This window comes from Chrysemys picta, chromosome 2, assembly GCF_011386835.1.
Source record: "Chrysemys picta bellii isolate R12L10 chromosome 2, ASM1138683v2, whole genome shotgun sequence".
Classification (NCBI taxonomy): Eukaryota; Metazoa; Chordata; order Testudines; family Emydidae; genus Chrysemys; species Chrysemys picta.
This window is the reverse complement of record NC_088792.1, coordinates 107,683,163-107,704,382: the sequence shown is the minus strand read 5'-3', so window position 1 is coordinate 107,704,382 and position 21,220 is coordinate 107,683,163. Positions and strand designations below refer to the sequence as shown.

The window sequence follows — 21,220 nt, the reverse complement described above, 5'->3', positions numbered from 1 at the left end:
CATGGTTAAATGCATCATCTCGAAGAAGTTCACGACTCTGAGGACCAACAAAGACACCTTCCTTTAGCTTAGCTTCACTTAACCTTGGAAATTTTCCACGAAGGTACTTGAAAGCTGCTTGTGTTTTGTCAATGGCCTTGACAAAGTTCTTCATCAGACCCAGCTTGATGTGTAAGGGTGGTAACAAAATCTTCCTTGATTCAACAAGTGGTGGATGCTGAACACTTTTCCTCCCAGGCTCCAATGACTGTCGGAGTGGACAATCTTTCTTGATGTAGTGGGAATCTCTTGCACGACTATCCCATTCGCAGAGAAAACAGCAGTACTTTGTGTATCCAGTCTGCAGACCAAGCAAGAGAGCAACAACCTTCAAATCGCCACAAAGCTGCCACTGATGTTGGTCATAGTTTATGCACCTCAAAAGTTGTTTCATGTTTTCATAGGTTTCCTTCATATGGACTGCATGACCAACTGGAATTGATTGCAAAACATTGCCATTATGCAGTAAAACAGCTTTAAGACTCGTCTTCGATGAATCAATGAACAGTCTCCACTCATCTGGATCGTGAACGATGTTGAGGGCTGCCATCACACCATCGATGATGTTGCAGGCTACAAGATCACCTTCCATGAAGAAGAATGGGACAAGATCCTTTTGACGGTCATGGAACATGGAAACCCTAACATCACCTGCCAGGAGATTCCACTGCTGTATCTGGAGCCCAACAGCTCTGCCTTACTCTTGGGTAGTTCCAAATCCCTGACAAGGTCATTCAGTTCACCTTGTGTTATGAGGTGTGGTTCAGAGGAGGAGGATGGGAGAAAATGTGGGTCCTGTGACATTGATGGTTCAGGACCAGAAGTTTCATCCTCTTCCTCTTCCTCGTCTGACTCAAGTGAGAATGATTCTGGTGCATCAGGCAGTCTTCTCCGTGGGGTACTGGGCGTATAGCTGATGGAATGTTTGGATAATGCACAGTCCACTTTTTCTTCTTTGACACACCTTTCCCAACTGGAGGCACCATGCAGAAGTAACAATTGCTGGTAAGATCTGTTGGTTCTCTCCAAATCATTGGCACTGCAAAAGGCATAGATTTCCTTTTCCTGTTCAACCACTGGCGAAGATTTGTTGTACCAGTGTTGCAGCATATGTGTGGGGCCCACCTCTTGTCCTGATCTCCAATTTTGCAGCCAAAATAAAGGTGATAGGCTTTCTTAACCATAGTGGTTATACTGCGCTTTTGTGATGCAAAAGTCACTTCTCCACAAACATAGCAGAAGTTATCTGCACTGTTCACACAAGTACAAGGCATCTCTGCTCACTTTGGCTAAACAGAAATGTGTCCCTTTGCAAAAACAAACACTGACAAATAAGAGAGCATGACACTGTATGATTTCTAGAGCTGATATAGGGCAATTTGTTCAGCAGAGTGATGTAAGCTTCATTATGATTGCATCATCCATGACTTCTAGGAATAACATGATGCAATTCATATCATGTATGACGCAATACCAGCTTCAGATTGCATCATTCATTGTTTTGCCTAAAAAGCAAGTACTGTCCAAACCCAGTCATAGATTTATTCATAGATCCAGTCAAAGATGTATTTTAGTCATTTCTGGTTTAAATTGAGATCCCTTCCCTTTAGAACTCACTTATCCTCCGCCATTCCCAAGTCAAGGGTCGTATATACTGAACCAATAGCATATCTTGAAAACTAGAGCCAATCAACAATTTTAAGCATCATTTTCATTCTCAGTGACCCAGAATTAGTAAAGTTTGACTACATTTATTTCAGAAGCATTTTGGCTGTAGAGCAGTGTTATCTGGACCTGCTGTATAAAAAATTTTGATTTTAGTAGCTTCTATTTAACATCCTCCAAAGTTACTAGTTGAATGAAAAATCTGTTGTCACCATATGATGAGACTGTATATTTTTTTCCACAAATACAGAATGGAAATAGTTACTGAACACTTCTGCCTATTTTACATTATTATTGATTATTCTATCGTTTCCATGTAGTAATGTACCAATACTATTAACAGGATTATTTTATTCCAAATATGTTTTTAAAAACTCCTTGTGTACTTTTGCTTTCTGTATCACTTTTCTACAATTCCTAACTTCTGATTTATATTCATTACTATCAACATCCCTTTTCTTCCATTTATTATATCTTACGTTTTTATTTTTTATAGTTGCCGTCACTTCCCCTATAAATCAAATCCGTTTATTAACTAGCATAGCGTTCTCCTTCAGTTGTGGGATTGTGGCATTTTGGGCATCTAGTAGGTGTTCCTAAATGATTCCCAATTATCATTCACATTTTTCTGATTATTTTCTTCCACTACGCAGATTTGGCTCATAATTATTGTCAGTTTTGTGAAATTGGCCCTATTGTTGAAGCACCGTGTGTGTGTGTGTGTGTGTGTGTGTGTATTTGTATATATATATAAAAAACTAAAAATTAATGGTAGCTTAGGCACAAGTAATCATGACAGGATCACATTTATAATGTGCAAGCAGAATAAAGTCCAAACCAGATGGTGTGTGTGTGTGGTTTGGACTTTATTCTGCTTGCACATTATAAATGTGATCCTGTCATGATTACATGTACCTAAGCTACCATTAATTTTTAGTTATGTGATCAGTTCCTCCTTTATCTGTTAGGACAAGGTCTAATACAGAATTCCCTCATGTCAGCTGCAATGCTTTCTGAGTTAGGAAATCGTCATCTATGATATTTAGAAATTCCAAGGATGTTTTAGTACTGGCAGCATGAGACTTCCAGCATATGTCACTCTCATTGCAGTCCCTCATGATTACACAGGTTCCCCCACACACACACACACGCACACACACACACATTGTAGATAGGTGAATAAGGAGGCAGTTGTTCTGTTCTCCACTGTGATTTTGTGGTCTGTAGCAGACACCAGATAATATCCCATCTTGTGCTTCATCTGTTAGGACATTGATCCATAAGCATTCAAGACCATTTTCTTCCAAGTTATCAGTGACTCAGAACCAGATAATGCCATTTTTGACATAGAGTTCTACTTCCCTTCCACTTTTGCCTACTCAGTCCTTCTTAAATAGGTTATAACCATTGATATTTTAACAATCCAGTTGTGCAAATCATCTCACCAGGTTTCAATAATACCAACTAGATTGAATTTATGCTCATAAATGAGCAATTCAATTTTTTCTTGTTTGTTACCTAGGCTTCTAGCATTAGTGTATAGGCAATTAAATAATTTCTTCTCTTCGTGTCCTATGCTTCCTTGATTTTGTTCTCAAAATGTCTTGATTTTGTGCTGAGTGCTCAGTCTTCCCTCTTTTTATCCTCCCATTGTGCTATTAGTTTAACTCTCTCCTGACTACTTTAGCCAGCCTGTCCCTGAGGATATTGGTCCCCCTTCTACTGAGGTGGACGCTGTCTAAACTATACATGCCCCTATCCTCATAGAAGGTGGACCGATGTTCCAAAAAAACAAAGCCATCCCCCCCACACCACTTACCTAACCAGTGGTTCACTTCCAGAATATTCTGCCTTTTGTCTTCCTTCGCTCCTGGGACAGGAAGGATCTCAGCACACTTTTGAATTCCCTGAAGTCATCTACTGTCTGCAAGATATCCCATGGCACAATGTCATTAGAGCTGATATGAACCATCACCAGTAGATCCTTGCCCATCGACTTCAGAATCCTATCCAAACTTAGAGGATGTTCTTAGAATGTTCTTTCAAGTATCTGTCTTCTTTGGATGGCTGGAGAAGTCTTTACAGGCAAGCTTGATTTTCTTACATGTTGGTTCAAGCTGCCATCCACATGCGAGTCCCCCATCCTGTAAATAAGGCCTGCATTTTTTGTTCTGAGATGTATACATTTCCATTAACTCATCTCATTTGCTTGGGCCCAGTTTACCCAGAGATCCAGATTGCTCTATATCAGTGACCTGTCCTTTTCGTTATTTACAACTCCCATGGTTCTTGGGTCATCTGCAAACTGTATCAGTGATAATTTGGTGTTTTCTTCCAGGTCATTCATAAAAATGTTAAGTAGTGTAGGGCCAGCAGAATTAACAGTGCCCATTCAAAGGGACTGTACTGGCATCGATGAGAGTAGAATCCGCATTAAATCTGTGGATAATTGTCCATAGTAAATTACAACTACTTTATAGAATATCCTGTTCAAAAGTCAGCCTAAAACTGTTTCCATGTACCATGTTTCTGCATATCTCAATAGAACCACAAGGTAATGATTTTTGTTGTGTTACATTAGGGATCAGAGAACGCTACTAAAATGCCCCACCAATGAAATGATCTCCTGTAACACAATGACCATATTTTGGGAGCTACTCAAAGAAACATCAGACCATACTGACTTTATGCTTACAGTACATATGGAATTCAGTCACATAAATTCAATTTCTAGTCACATTATTCTATGGAGTGGGAAGGGACGAATTCAGCATTGGCCAGAAACACTACACAGTTTAACTTAGTGTGATCAGCCCTCATAAAATTCCTTAGTGCTGTTTCTTTGAGAGGCTCCCAAAATCTGGTTTCTCAGTCAATGTATGCCAAAGGAAAGTCTAATAATGTCTGACCTGTCCTGAATGTATTAGACATGTGAGTAAATAGTGTGAAGGACATATTAATGTCAAACTGGGACTTCCTATGGCTGTTAGATTTAGGCAGGGTGAAGGGTCTGCTGTTCTGTGAAAATGCATGGAGCAGCTTTTATATCACCAAGCTGAACAGACAGATTTATATCTCCTTTCTGCAGCTTAAAAATTTATCTCTGTGCTGTTGATTTCTTTAAAATGGCTCCTACTTGGTTCAAAACATTTTCTTCTCATCTGCAGTAAGTGATATACAAAATCACAGTGAAAACCTTACAAAGAAAAAAAAATCCCACCATTCTACAATATAAAATCCACACAATGCTACAGAAGCATCAGTAGAATTGTTGTTGGTACACCAAAAGTTTGAACCTAATTGACAAGGCAGATAAATCATATCTTTTATGAGCAGGGCTTCCTGTAAATTCATTCTTCCTATTTCAAGATCTGCTTGTGTTCCTTGTGAAGGAGAAGAAAGACTGGGTGGTCTGATATGTATTCCCTGATGGTACAATTGTTTGCCCAGTTAGAATATTAACTATGAAGGCTTTCACCAGGCCAGGATCTGCCATTCCTCCTTACACTCTGTAGGACCTTGCTCCATGTAGAGCTCCCTGCTGGCTTAAGTGGCACTACAGGAACTGTGTTCATCAGTTTCCCCTGCCTCAGGGTCTCCTAAGAATTCCAAAAGGGTGTAAAACAAAATTCCCCTGTTTGGGTTTTACTTTATTAAATGTAAATAAATTAGATATAAAAAATCTCTCCCCCTGAGTTCTGAAGTTGCAGGCCCCTCTTACTGGGGGCTTGAGTTTCTTAGTCGCGGCCCCTCTTGACAGGGCTCAACGGTGCACAGCCTTCCTCCTTGGGGCCTGCAGTTGTCTGTTCCAGTTCAGTCTCTACCTTAATCCATGGCAGCCCTCACCTGTAGCCACTTTTCTTCTGTTGCTGTCCTCTCTAGGGAGCTGTTCTCTCTGGGAGCACAGCATCCCGGCTCCTTGCTCTCTTCAGACACTCTTGGGAGCTGCTCTCTTCAGACACTACCTCTCTCCCTGGGCCTGGCTGAGTCCTAGTAATCTTTTATCTAAGTCATTAGCTAAACAACTGCCAATCAATTACGTAAGGATTGAGTTGCCTCCAGGTAGGGCTGAGTTGGCTCATTCTCCCTTAAAGGAGTCTGTCACAGGTAGGCTGGCCCCTGACTCCACTTAAAAAGCCACTCCCACTGTCCCAAGTAGGCTGATAGAAATACATGCAAGTAAGAGTATCAAAGTCTGGTTGGCTGAAATTAGAGAAGATGTCAACTCTGTCAGTTATGGCTCAGCATAAGTAAGGGTGGCAGAATACGGCCCATAGTCAGTACATGATTTAGTAAATGTGCATTCTTCTTTTTGTCCAAGTACATGAATCTGTAAAATACAAAAAATAGTTATCTATCAAACACCCGCTGGACCGTCTCCAGTACGGTGGGTAGTACACTACACAAACAATTAAAAACTAAAAAAAACAACAAAGATGAGAGCAGTCAATAAAATAACAAAGAATAAAGGAGGAAACATTACAGAAAAGGAGGAAAGGAGAGGGAGTGAGAGCTGGAAGGCAAGAACATCTCACCAGCGAGCGCTTGCCCTGCAAGGTCTCGATCACACATTGACCTAAAGATGATAACTTGTATGTGTGTGTTCGGACTACAAGTGGCATTCAGAAAGTTTCTAGCCTGACAAAGGAAAAAGCATAATTTGCATTCAGTTATTTGTTTATTTTTCAATAAGTCCCCTTTGATATCAGTGCACTTGGTCCAGTACCGCTGCAACTTGACTATGTCTATCTTGTAGACACCCTTGTCCTGTATGTCTAGAAACCCATGGACTGCTGCAATCATCTCATCATCACTGAAATTCTTCCCACAACGGTCTTCCTTCAACTTAGGGAGCAGGTAGAAGCCTGAGGGAGCCAAATCTGGTGAATAGGCTGAATGGGAAACCCATGTCTCATCCTGAGTTACAATCTTGCTCGTGAATCTTTTGGGTTTACTTTAAAGCACCTCAGAAGTTCCCTGGAAAAGTCAGGTTGTGCTCTGTTCTGATCAATACTCAATGTTCTGGGCACCCATCTTACTGACACCTTTTTCCATGCTCAAGGCTTCACTGAGGATAGGTGTGGAGAGAATCAGGTCTTTGGCCTGTGAATAAGGAGTGGCTGGCATTGGGCAGACCAGCATAGTGAGTGTTGGCAGGAATATTGGGAATATATTGGAAAGAGTGACAGTGAAAAATTGACAAGCACAATGGGAGTGCCTGGCCTGTAGGCAGAGCATGGGCAACATTTAAGGGTTAGAGCTAATGCTAGAGTTGAAAGCTTACTTGATAATCCTCTGACGATTGAACTTTTTTTTGTTTATTTTGTGTGAAAAAGTTCATTATCCCTTTCGGGTCGTATTCTCTCTGGATATGTCCCTCTGTACCATATTTACATAATCTGTTCCTGTCAATTGCTAATGTCCATAATGTGCCCACTAGAATGCTATTGAATGAAACTCTCAGGTTTTAGCCAGATAGGACTCCGTTTCCCAACCACTTTGACACATCATTTTTTCTTGGCATTGTTTGTAATACACTTTTAGTTTTTAGTATCTACCGAAATCTCATCTCTAGGCCAAAAATGTAATTCAAGTTTTGAACTCTCACAAAAGTAAAATGCACTCACCATGTTCCTCAAATGCTTTGTCTGTAATACTGTAAATATTTTCCAAAGTAATACATGAGCCAGTGACATGAATTTAATAGAAAATCGCCTTTTGCAGCTTGTGTGGCCTCACCAATAAAGGAGGCAGAAGGGGTGAACAGTATTTGTCAGATTTAGGTCACAAAGGACTATTTTAGTTCAGTTTTATGGTAGTAGCCCATACTCAAAGAACATTTAAAAAACGTGTCCTGAAGTTAACATCGCTCTTAATTTATTTGTTGCATAACCAGAAACTCACCTAATCATCTCATCAAGCTTTCTTAAAAACGCCACAAAAGCGAAACACAAGTGCTGAGAACAGCAAAATAATCTATTCCACTCAGTAAGGGGCTCTTATAACAAAGTTTGGATGGGAAATTACTTCAGATAATATTGTTAAGGCTTGATTTCTTTATAAAAGAAGCAGCCAGCCATAACAAATTATTTTCAAGTTCTATTGTTTTGGTATATACGATTGCGAAAAAGAAACACAATGTTCTTTGTGTTTTTTGCCATTTATGTTTAGCCTCCTAGATAGATTTACCAAGGTTGACATTAAAGAACCACTTCCAACAATTTTTATGACCCAGTCTTGAACTAGACACTCTTTACATACGTATAGCATTGCTAGTTTTAAACAAGCTTTTCATCTTCTTTATGATGTGTTTGTGAGTACATCACACTTAGCCAACAGGATAAGAGAAGCAATATTTTTGTGTAGTTGACTAAGCCTTCATTATTGAAGTGGTTGGTGCATTTGATTTTTTTTTCCTTTTTCTGTAATATTCAGATTGTTTGTGTCTCTACACATCTATCTAAGCTCAGCCCTGAAAGCAAGTATCACTGTAAATAAGTATGCAAGCTGAAAATAAGCTGCTATCTGCAGAGGACTCTTTCCTCTTGGTAGAGTAGGAAGTAATACATCTTTGAGGAATTTGACGCACCAAGCTAATGCCTTTCACATGCGAGTTCTTATTCACCAAGTGCCAAAGGATCTTTATCATTTACAGAGGAAAATTCTGTTATGCTACTGTCCCCTTTGGTTCTCAAGACTTCTAGTCTTTTATCTCTCTTCCACCAGTCTGCCCAGTTTTCTCCAAAGCAGTGGAAATGGCTCCTTTGCCTGCGGGAACACAGAGTGAACATGGAAGCTGTTACATGCCGGTAGAACATCCTGTGGAATAGGTGATGATTAAAAATGATCCCAAACAGAAACCCTGCATCCAACCACCCTCAGATGTTGAGAAAGTTTAAATCCATATCCTGCTTTCCTGGTTATCTTCATAATGGCCAAGCCGAGTCCTCAGATCCAAACCTTACTGAATTTGGGGACATTTCAGATTCAGATTTGAATTTCAGGTCTCAGCCCCACCTTTAATTTTGACCCTTTTTTGTAAGATATTATCCTGAAAGTTGGAGTTACAGAGATCATTTATTTTCTCTTAGCAGTGATCTAAAATGCCATAATGAATAAAGTATCAGAGGGATAGCCGTGTTAGTCTAAATCTGTAAAAAGCAACAGAGGGTCCTGTGGCACCTTTGAGACTAACAGAAGTACTGGGAGCATAAGCTTTTGTGGGTCAGAACCTCACTTCTTCAGATGCAAGTGAATAATCATGAATAAAGTAACTTATTTCCTTCTAAATGCCTGATTGCTGCTTAATTCCTCTACAAACACAACAGACATGGACAAGAAAATGTAACATTAGTCGTCCTCCATCTAGCTCCTCCTTCAGCAAAACAAAAGCATGTTGAGCATACTAGAGTGGACACAGAGTTTCCCACATTCAATTAAAGATTGGACTGTCTGCTGTACATTAGCCCCTTCAAAACCATCAGATATATTGGTTTATTGGAACTTTCTTTGAGATTGGCCTTTTATTGAATTTCTATCAATTGCAGTCAGTTCATGACAAAGAAGATAAGAAATCAGCTCTTTAGAGACAGTGACCCCTTCTAACCTCAGTGACCCCTGTGTAAATCTGGAATAACTCCATTGATTTTCAAAAGTGACAAGTGAATTTTGCTGCCTCTGTTTTTGGATGCCCAACTTGACACCTCTAAGTGCTGAGTGTCTCTATAAATCAGACCACTTTCAAGTGTCCAACATTAGGCACCCAAAAATTGAGTCCTCAAAATAACTAGTCACTTTTGAAAATCTTGGCCTCTAATTATAGCTAACTTCACCGTATCTTAAACTTTAGATAGAAGTGTATATATGCACAGATATTTACTGTATGTAATATAATGGAATTACTGGTAAATATAAGTCCCAGGCAATATATGTTTCAAATTTACCACTCTCTCTTATGGTTATGTTCTTTCTTATGATGATACAGCTGTAACTTGAAGTCTGAACGTTTGCTTTGTAAAAATGTCAACCACCTACTTAGCACTTTGAGATCGTTGGATGAATAGTGCTAATGTGGTAAATGTACCTCAACTGTAACTCAGTTGACATTAGTGCAAAGAGATGGTAAATTTGCCACTGTAAGTGCAAGAATTTATTTTTAACTTATTTTATTTTTTGTTTTATCTTGATGCATTGTCACTTTTCTGTTTTGATGTTGGAAATTGCCTTGTATTGGGAGGTGCCATGCTGGACGCTCCGAATTTGAGGGCTGCAGAATAGCAGATGTTGAAAAAGATACAGTAGCCACTTTAGCAGTAACACCAGTTAGTTTAGGGCCTTCTTATTCCACCAAAATTCCAACCTATAGTTTCCAATCTAGGGTACATTTACTGTGATGTCTCACAGCCACTCATTACAACTCTTCTAGATCCTGTCTGTTTCTATTTGTCATGAAATAGCTATTTGTCAACTGAATGCAAGTCAGGCACACTGTGCATACAGGGTATAATACTCTCCAAATAAAGGACCACTGCTCACAGACATGTGCCCTCACACCCACACAGTGCAATAGTTATTAACTCTGTTTTTTATTTTGTGTAGAATTGTATAAAGCTCAAAATAGCTTCATCAACTGTAAATGAATTTCTTATGAATACAGAAGAAAACTAGCCTACTGCACCTATGTATTCGTTCAACAAATTACCTTAGTGGCAAGTAACCTGTATTTGGAACCAGTTTCAAGCTTCAGCAACAGTTTTATATTCAAATGCTGAGTTGATAGAGCACAGAGTTTTCTCTAAAATATGTATACCCTTTGCTTATTTCCAATACTTGATTCTTTTAAAAGTATTATTCATTTACCTCCCAGGTAGAGAGAAATATTTGCCTCGGTTTTATTAATAATGTAGTATTGGTAGACAGAGCCCTTTATAAGCTAGGCCTTCACTACTTCTGTGATAACCAGTCACTGACTGGCAGTAACGTTGGAGTAGGGTGGTCTCTCACTGCCCAGGTTCAGTTAGGTTGGGACCAAGGACAGGAGTTCTTTGGCTCAGGATCTTTGGTAGTGGTGATTTCTTTATGCAGTGGTAGCATTCCAGGTGGAACTCTCAGGAAAAAATGGTGCTTCTCTGAAATAGTTCACAATATAAAAAGACTAAAAGAAATTGAAGGTGGGACATGGGGATAAAACACATGTGCAAAGTGATCAGTGAGTTGACAGGCAAACTGAAAACTTCTTATTAATTCCAAGTTTAAAATTTTTGTAAATCAATCAGTCAATCTAGTTTATATCTAATATATCTAATTTATATAACAATGTAGTTTGTATCTAATATATCTATATGTCTGGTATCTATTTGTTTTGGATTTATTTGTGTGGCTCATCACTTACTGCTGCCTAGTAGGCAATTTATTACTAATTTTCTCATAAAAATGTAGTATTTAATAAATGCATGGCTTCCAAATATTTCCTTGATGTAATTATCTATACTATCAAATTGTGAACAAAAACCCCAGCAGTTTATTTCTCAGCAGGGCTTATGGCAATCATCCAAAAACTGGGGTTGTGTTCAGAACACTGGCGAAATAAAAATGACACCCTCTCTCACTCCTCGTTCACTAGATGTGTCTAAGCTCTGATTCATACATGATCATCAAAACTGCTAGTTCAATTATAACTGAAGAATCTTCATTTTTGCTGATGTTCCAAGAAGCTGGAGCCCAGCACCATTTTCACATTTTAGGCTGAGTTGAGGCACCAGTAGTTAGGAAAACTGGGCCCTATTCATCATTGCCCTATGGCCCTTTTAACATCTCCTGGCATGTCTTTCATTACACCCAGATGTAGAACTTGCTTTGTCAGCACCTCCTCCACCACAGCCCTAGTCACAAAGAGTGTTCCAGGAAAAGCTCCTTTTTACTTTAATGTGTTGTCTTCCCCTCCTTCTCCCTCCCCACCCCTCAAAAAAAGAGTAGGAACTAAGGTCCCAGTTCAACAAAGCACTTCACTACATGCTTAACTTTAAACATGAGCTTGGACGCTTTGCTGAATTGGGCCCTAAGGTCTGCAGAGTTTGGCTCACAGATTTTTAAATATAGTTTAAAAAAAACCACTCTGATTCCCATTGCGTAACAGCATTTGCTATTATGCAGATCCTTCTAAACTATGCAATTTGTTACCAGTCTTCACTGGCTTATATAAACTTTTCTTAGCATCTAGAAACAAGATTTAAATATGGTAGACAAGGGGGGAAATGTAAAATTTCTTGAACTTTAAATTAATAGAGCATAGTGTTCCACTGCAATAAAGTTGCTAGAGGGATCAGGAAAATGATCCCCAGACAAAGTACTAATGTAGAGAAACTTTTTCCTTCTACTAATTTTCCATGCACTATTCCTGGGACTGGTCTTTCCAGACACCAAAGCTTGTATTGTTAGGAGATGTTTTCACTAGCATTTATTTGTCTGGTTGCACCTGTGTGGAGATTTCATATTTTTACCACATGATCTTTACCATAAAGTACAGTAATGATTGAACTGATATGGAAGTATTTTGCTGGCACTGTGGAACAAGATTGATTTAAACTGGGTACTACTCTTTCGTAGACCTTGTTAGGAACTCAGTCATGTATCCCAGATATTGTCAGGATGCACTGAATGCTTATGAAAGATGCTTTCACATGCGATTGCTCAGCTGAAACTTTGATAGTAGCCTTTAGCATTGTGAAGATATTGTTTGCTATATTGTCATCCTCCACAATAAATATATGTGTTCATTAATGCTTCTGGAAAAAATATAACCTTCCCGACCCCCCACCCCCACCCCCGCATGTTTGGTAGTTTCTGCTCAGTAGAGTTTCAGGACAGGAATACCAGCTGTATTGCAAGTGATGACGGAGGTGCATAGGCAGAGCTGCATGTATGGGAGGCTTCCACAGCTGCTGTCTATATTAAGTTTGTCTCAGACTCGTGCTATTAGTACCTCACAAACACTCTGTTCACTTAAAGATTCAAAATGGAGGACATATAACAGCCTAACCTGTTTCCAGTAAATTTTTTTCACGGTCATCAATAACATAGAGCCATGCACACACACAACCGTATTCCAATAAACTGAAGAAAACATTGTGCCATCCAACAACACTCTAGTCACTTGTGTTAATTGTTTTTTTGTAAAAGGATCTAGTAAGCTTTTAAGTCATGACTGACGAACTTCAGCATTTTGCCTTTATTTGAAGCCTCAGCACCTCATACAGCCAGATCTTCAAAAGCTCACTTGAAAAGTCCAACAGTCCAACATAGGCACTTGGCCACATAACGTGGGTCTGATTCCTTTCCTACTTCTACCAGTGTAATTCCATTTGTTTCACTGGTATTGCTCCTGATTTACACTAGTGTGAGAAGAAAATCAGGGAAATGGGAGCTAATCAGGCCCTACATGAACAACGTTGAGTAGTTAGCCATAATCCAAAGGCTATAGACGCCAATAGAAAGATATCAATGAGCTTTGGATTGGGTATTTTATGCACACACCTTTCAGGAGCATGCATCTCAGAATATTTGGCCCACTAATTCCCAAGATCAACAAATACACATACTTGTAAACCCGCCTTTCACTTTTGCAGACTGGAACTCCTTCTCCTACTGAGTCGCTGTATCATCCCTTCTCTTCCAATCTTACCTTATAATGTCCCTTTTAGTTTAGGACTGAGTTTCATTACAAAGTATCATGGCAATATTCTGAGCTGAAGTACATTTATGTAAGAAACAAATTCTGTGACCTGCTGTACATTTTTGTTACTGATAATGCAGGAAACCTAAAATTACATCCTTCACCATGTGGATTTTACCATTTGTGTTTTGCTAGATTCCACAAGGGGCATCACAGAATGATTTACAGAAAAAAAAGAGACGTGCCCCTCCACCACCGACTCCTCCTGTTCCTGTCATGCCAAACAGAACAGAAGAAAAGGAAGACAAGAGGAAGAGCACAGTGGGTAAGCGCTTCTCTTCTCTGCTTCCTCGAATCCAATGCATGTGCTTTATGTGGCACTGCTTGCTGTTTGAAGATTCCCCAAAATGGCCCCTTGCATTGGAAACTATGTAATCTTGAAAAATATTTATCCTAAAGAATGAAAGTCTGGTAATTAAGTGTTTGAGGTTCAGAGAGTTTTGAAAGGTGAATAATATTGCTTGAGTGAGTAGAATGTTTTTGCATGGCACTTAAAGGTGCTTTGGAAAATCCCGCTCCACTTTTGATCAACTCTTCTCCCATTGAAGTCAGTTTCATCAGTGAGTTAAATGGAAACAGAGTTAGGCCAACACTATGCCCTTCTGAAGATGACCTCCCTGCCCATTCCCCTGCCCCAGTTGAATGGAGTTTGGACGTAAGGGGTGACTTCTGTGGAGAGAGGGAGATTCTCAGCTGATGTAAATTGACATACCACCAAAAAAAAAAAAATTCCCAGAAGCTGGGAATGGGCGACAGAGAATGTATCACTTGGTGATTACCTGTTCTGTTCATTCCCTCTGGGGCACCTGGCACTGGCCACTGTCGGAAGACAGGATACTGAGCTAGATGGACCTTTGGTCTGACCCAGTATGGCTGTTCTTATGTTCTTACACTTCAGTTGTTATAGCTCCATTCTCTTCAATGCACCTATGACAATGTGCACCAGCTGAAGGTCTGTCCCACTGTTTTCAAAGCCATCGCCCTTGCTGCTGTTGAATACACTTTTTCCGTTGTCCCATGATGGTTTTACGTCAGTGGAGTATGTTCCATAAAGTTTTGTTCTTGTCTTCGGTCCTGTTTGAGATGAATCTGCATTAATAGAGTCTTTAGCTAATCAGTGCAAGAAAAGAACAGATAGGTTCTGCAATAAATTTAATACATACCTCAAGAAAATAAAGAAAATTATAGTTTTCAGTTTTATGCAATATAACTCATTTACTCACACACAGATAGAAAGAGAGACTGAGAAAAAGCCCTCCAGATATTTCAGGTCACTGGGAGTTTTGTCTGTGTGAGGACTGCAAGATTATTCCCTTAGATAAGAAACTGATTTCTGAAAGATATGAGTTAATAACCCCTCGCATTGGAACTCATTATCCAGTACATTAAGGGAATCATTTAAAATGTGCTACAGTAGACTTGGTACACTCCAGGTTGCACCTTCGACCTCAGCATTTTCACATAGCACTGAAGACTGCATATATGATACCATAAATGAACACCCTGTCATGTATAATTGCTAACATTACAAATGCTTCACACTTTAGAAAGAAACCTCTTAGCTTTGTTTCAACATTTATTTTCAGTAAATGCCTCACATTTAATGCGTCAGCATTTATGTAGCAGCAGGAGTCCATTATCCTGTAACATATTTGACTCTATTGACATCTCTTATTTAAACTCTCAAAGGAGAATGCTATCGCTGTGCAATATAACACAATCATTTTCAGAAAATTGGCTGCCTGTTAACTATTGCGGATGTCACGATCTGTCGTTCCCAATGCCTCCCCTTGAAAACCACAAGTCATTACTGATAACATTTGGTGTTTTAACTTGATGTTAATGTTAACTTTATTTTATGACACTGCTTGAAAGGTTACAGATGAAATAAAACAGAACAGACCCGCTCATTTCTATCCACAGCTATATAAATAGGTGTCTTTTGGCCAGACCCTTAGTTGTTGTAAATCGGCACAGCTCAATTGACTTTACTGGAGCTTTGCTGATTTAAGGATATGTCGCATAATAATCCCCTATATATTTTTCATTTTCTGCTGCAGTCTTAGATTACTATAATTATAAACACACAATGTTATAATGAGGGAAGCTTGGTAAAACAGCTTCTCTTTGGGGCACTAACCATGAAACCATGAGACAGCACAGATGTGTCAGGAAGCAAAAAGGAAGGAGCTAACAAAGCAAGACTGTATAGAGAAAAATTGCTACAGGAAATAGACAGCAGCATGATGGGGCAGATTAAAATACCTCCTCCCACCCTGACCATACTAATCGGAATGTAAAAATCATGGAAAAAACACTCTTAAACTGGCAAACGGGTCAGATCAAATATTTAACACCAAATTACTTATACTGACCCCAAAGTGCTGTGCCTAATTCTCTTAAAGCAGTCAAAAACGTCACTGGGGTTCAGCATACTTATGGGCATTAAATTGTTCCTTGAACCTTAATCAGCTGGATGTAGCCTATGAAAACCCTATTCAGTTAAATCTTTTCCAACCTTCTTGCTCCCACTACACTGCTGCACTAATGCATGCAAGACCATGCTTTGAAGCCCGTGTAAGAAGAAGTCTAAAGATTTATCCATCCCACAGTGCCAAAATTAAATCCTTTGGGGAGAGTTGGGTGAAGTTGGCTGATTGATAGCTCAGAGCTATTCCTAGTGGTTCAATAATTCCACTTAAGGTTTGGTTAAACTGGAGCCTTCCCATAAACACAGAAGAAAGTTTGAGATACGGTCAGAAGGCACAGGGGCCTGCTGGATTTCAAGAGAATGTCAGTGGTAGCTGAGTATGACTCCAGCACTATCACAAATGGAGAACATGTTCTTCAGACCTATGAATTATCACATGTCTCTTTGTCTTACTCCAAAAGAAGAGAGAGATCTGGCTTCTATCAAGACCAAACATCTCCAGGGTTTACCCACCATCAACTGCAATCAGGGTGTGACACTGCTGATATTTATTAATATGTTTAATAATGTAAAGGACACCCATTTATCCCATTTAGTATGCATGATACTAAATTAAGTTCTGTTCTGAGGCTCTAAGCATTTCCGACACAGGTTGGAAACTCCATCGTACAAACAGCAGCAAAACCAGCAGCCTTTGCCCACTGTCAAAGCCAAAAAGAAAAAGCTATAAAAAGAAAATGAAAGCCCAAATAGCACATCCATTCAGAAATACCAACTTTCACCATTCCCCTACCTCCTCAAAGAGTGAGGGAAATAGTTTTGCATAGTATCCTATAGGTCAACAGATGTGGGCTGTGTCAGACCAAGGGACCAAGAGACCCTGGGGGGTTTTGCCTTCCTCTGCAGCATGGGGCATGGGTCACTTGCAGGTTTAAACTAATGTAAATGGTGGATTCTCTGTAACTTGACGTCTTTAAATCATGATTTGAGGAGTTCAGTAACTCAGCCAGAGGTTAGGGGTCTATTACAGGAATGGGTGGGTGAGGTTCTGTGGGCCTGCAGTGTGCAGGAGGTCAGACTAGATGATCATGATGGTCCCTTCTGACTTTAAAGTCTATGTGTCTAAGGGAGAAACAAATTTAAAAAAAAAACCCACCTTCAGGAAGATATTTTCTGTACAGTGTTTTTAAATTAGTGTGTTTTACTATCTGCCAAAACAGCAATTGAGATTTATGCTGATTGATGTGTATAGATTGTGACATACAAGTATATATTGGGCCTGATTCTTATCTCGTGTAGCTAAATTTAACACCAGCATATATCTGTCAACTTTCTCCTGGTTTACATTGGTGTGAGTGAGAGCAGAATCAGACCCAGACAGAGTGGATGGTTGGGGGGGGGAGCAGGTGAATACACACACTTCTGTGTGTTTTAAAAGAAACATACAAATAATTGACTTGACAATAAAGTAACTAGCTAATTGATCCTCCTGTAGGTAATGGACGACAGGTGCCACAAAAGCCTCCTAGAGGCAACACACGTGGTCCACCCCAGTTAGTGATTCCCCCACCCCCACCTTACCCTCCTCCTGATACAGACATTATGGATCCAACTGACTATTACAGTGAAGCACCAGATGTTACAGCACCAACAAACCTGGTACCTAAACGTATGTTTAAACATCTATGTATTTGCTTTTCATTTCTTTTAGCGGTTACTGTCAAGGATAGCTTTTCCAGACTTTCCTCTCTGTTCTCCAGACATACATGTTTTTCTTTTCCAGCCTCTTCTTTAGAAATGCTCAATGCATTATATCCATATGATTAATTAATATGAGGTGAATGAAACATTTGCTTATAGATAATATTGCTACAGCTGCTTAGCTCTTATATAGAGATGTGTAAATATGACTATCAAAAACATGCAGTTTCATGCATTTCAAAGCAGAAATGTGTGGTTTAGTATTCGATTTGTTTCTGCATAAGCATTCTCCCCCTCCATCCAAAGACATATAGGTGCAATAAACTATTGAGCAACCACTGTAATCTATCAGACTAGTATTTCCCAAGCTTTTGCAAACTGAAATCCCCTTTCATGAAAATCAATCACACCCACCATGTACTGTTAAAGGCCTACTCATCTTAATATGTATATTTTCCATGCCCACCTGGCTAGCTCTAGGTGCACTCTCTCACTTGGGAAATCTTATCAGACAATGCAATGTGATAGTTGTGGCATTCTTCCTTATTTGTGTGAAACATGGTTGTATTTTCAGAGTTACCATATAGACTTGACTGTTTTCAAATCTTGGTACATGATCTAAGACTCAGATCCTGCAAATGACTCCATATGGGTAAGCCCCCCTTCTCACACACACACACACACACACACACACACACCTGAAAGTCAGCAGGGTTCTACCCAGGTGCAAGGTCCTCTCAGGTGCAATAACTTGCAGCATCAGAGCCTATTTGGTAACCACATGAAGGGTAGTGTATCTCTGCTAATCCCACTGAGATCCTTCTCTGGAAAGCTTTCATTGCAAAGATTATACTCTAAGTAGCTCTCCACCTAGGGTTGCCAATTTTGGTTGGATGTATTCCTGGAGATTTAATCACATGACATAATCTTTAATTAAAGATTAATCTTTAATTCCTGGAGGGCCAATCCTGGAGGGCTGGCAACCCTATCTCCACCTAATGTATAAATGTTGGGCGAGGGTTGTTGCCCACTAGCTAAACCCAATGCATTAGTGTTTAAATCTTAGGTAAAGAGATGTAGAATGTCAAGTTTTATAAAGGAGGGGAGGAGGAAAAAGTCTCTATGTCAAGGAGTTCTGCTACTAGAAAACACAACTGTTAATGTGGATTAACCTATTTTATTCCTACCAATGTATGAACAAAATTCTTGTTGTAATTTGATTTTTGGTTCAATACCATCGGCTTGTACACAGTGGTTCTCTTCTTAAAGATCTGTTCTGGACTTGTTTTAATCAATGTTTGTGCTTCAACTGACTTCCTATCATTACGATATTTTGCAATGCTCCTCTGCTCCACTCTGGCAATCAAATGCATTTTAATCAATTCTCCTCTGATTTTTATCCACCGGATCATTTGTTCTTAAACAAATGTGATATCCCAGCTAAATGCCTTTGATTTAAGCTTTTACATGGAAACATTCCATGAACTTTTAGTATCCTCAGCTCATCCAAATCAAGGAAGCAGAGCTTAGTACATCTTTTAAAGACTCTTATTCAATATTGGACCTGGGCAAATCTGCACCTATTGCACCTTAATATTTATACTCTGTACTCCCCTAGAAATATACACATACATACTTTATATGCTCTTGATCAATTTCTGCAGTTCCCGCACAACCTTATCCCTGGGGAGAGAAAAGGAGAAAGAAAGCACCACATTGCTTAGTGTGCACTAAAAACTGCTATATGTTTAGTGCACATCTGAAAGTTGCTCAGATGCCACAGTGAAAGATGCAGAATAAGAACCTGAATAGAAGTAAATGGTGATGCCTCGTAGGCCATGCACAACAACACAGATCTCAGCTATTTTACGAGGAAATTCCCTTTTTCTGATGGTGATATCCGATAACTCTGCAAATCTCAACAAATAAACTATCCTCTCTATTGGTGGAGCAGGGAGCGTTTCAGAGCATTGAGTGGGAGGAAGTACATTTCTACTCTGTGCTCCTGCTTTGTCTTCTGATACTGCCACTTCTGAATTCATAAGCAATGGGGTGAATAGGAATTTTGCCATTGAATTCAATGGAGCCAGGATTTCACCCATGCTCTCTTGCCATCCTTTGCTGTGGCTGCCCTGGCATGTTAATAGACACTGCAGGCCAAGGGGGCTTTGCACATGTTGCAAAGATGAAGAAAATCAGCTTTTTCCAAAAATGGAAATACTCATTTAAAAGGTCACTAAAAACTGCTATATGTAGCAGAGTACTAGGTCCAAATTTTCAAGTGTAGGCATCTAAGTGTAACTTCAGTGAAAGTTATGGGTGCTCAGAGCCTTTGAAGGTCAGGCCACTTTTATTTAAGTGCCTAAAATTAGGCACCTAAGCTTGAGAAAGTTGGCCTTAAAAACAGGAAATGAGAAGATTGGGGGTTTGGGTGGGTTAGAACCACACATGAGTTTGCAATGACATCCTGTTGCCTGACAATGCTTTGTACACTGCAGATAGGACCTACGCAGACGATTCAAAGAGCGTAGATTTAGATTTAGACAATAAAAGTGTTTTCTCATAAAAAATGTGGGAAGAAGAATAAGTTATTGATGCCTGATATTAATGGAAAGTATGTTTGTTCTTAAATGACAAAAGAATTCCCGCTGGTGAAGATCATATCCTTCTAATGTTGACCAGACAAATTACCACCTCAATCTGTCTTCTCATGATTGCTGTTTCAGAGCTCAAACTCTGTGATCATTTGTGGCAAGTTACATTGCTATCCCTTATTCTCTGCCACCTCTTTATCAGGCACTACATCCCTTTCTTCATTCCCCCCGCCAACCAGACAGTTGTCCCATTGTGCTCCAAGAAGCCTATATTGAAGAATAGCCATTTCATAGGCGTTAGATGGGGGCTGGGGGGAAATCGCTCTTCACAGTTTCCCAAACTTATGTGAAGCGTAAGTCATTCATGAATAGGGCCTTTCGTGAGATATTTGAGCTTTTCTGCTGTAATGGTAAGAGTGTTTTCCGCAAACAACAGTACAATTGTTCTACATGATTTTTCCTTTTTAATCTTATTGTCATTAACTGAGCTTTCTTGTTAATATTTGCACCACTAGACACAGATTATATGTTTTGTATGCATGTCTAAAATGATATATTTGTGGGATCCTTTTTCCTCCCTTAACTTATTAATCAGGTTGTTTTGGGACCTGTTATTCTGAGTTTGGTTGAGTTTTGACTGTAGTTCACAAATGGAGACTCTGTTACATCTGTTGCATGGAGTTTGATTTTGCCCCATAATTTGTATGTTCTTAATGAATGAGCTGTTAACAAGCTATCTATTACGCCATGTAGAGGATGCTGTACTTAGAGCTGATACTACAGTATGTTTTCTTAAAATGGTTTGAAACAGGCCATTTGAATAGCAGCCTTACTCCTGTGTCCTTTATATGGTACCTTTTTATTTTGTCATGTTATGGACCACAAAATAAAAATACAATAGAGAACTAAAAAGTTAGTTTAAAATGGATAAATATTTCACCTTCTTATTGGGTCAGATCCTGAAATCCATTCTTCCCTCTTACGCAGGCTGGAGTACCAGTGAAGTCAATAAGAGTTTTTACTGAGTAAGGATGATTAATTGATGTAGTTGTAACCCTT

At 39.4% G+C, this 21,220-nt stretch overlaps 1 protein-coding gene across 50 annotated transcripts in view; it reads left to right on the top strand.

Moving 5' to 3' along the window:
• Positions 1–21,220, top strand: part of COBL (cordon-bleu WH2 repeat protein) — a 245,375-nt gene that overhangs the window by 163,861 nt on the left and 60,294 nt on the right. For 25 of the 50 annotated variants that reach the window (XM_065583946.1, XM_008179169.4, XM_065583943.1 and 22 more), the window contains 2 exons: positions 13,571–13,700; positions 17,362–17,535. In XM_065583946.1, coding sequence (XP_065440018.1) covers positions 13,571–13,700; positions 17,362–17,535 — 304 coding nt within the window. The remainder of the gene's footprint in view (positions 1–13,570; positions 13,701–17,361; positions 17,536–21,220) is intronic. The other 25 variants (XR_010598453.1, XM_065583957.1, XM_065583955.1 and 22 more) reach the window with 1 other exon arrangement.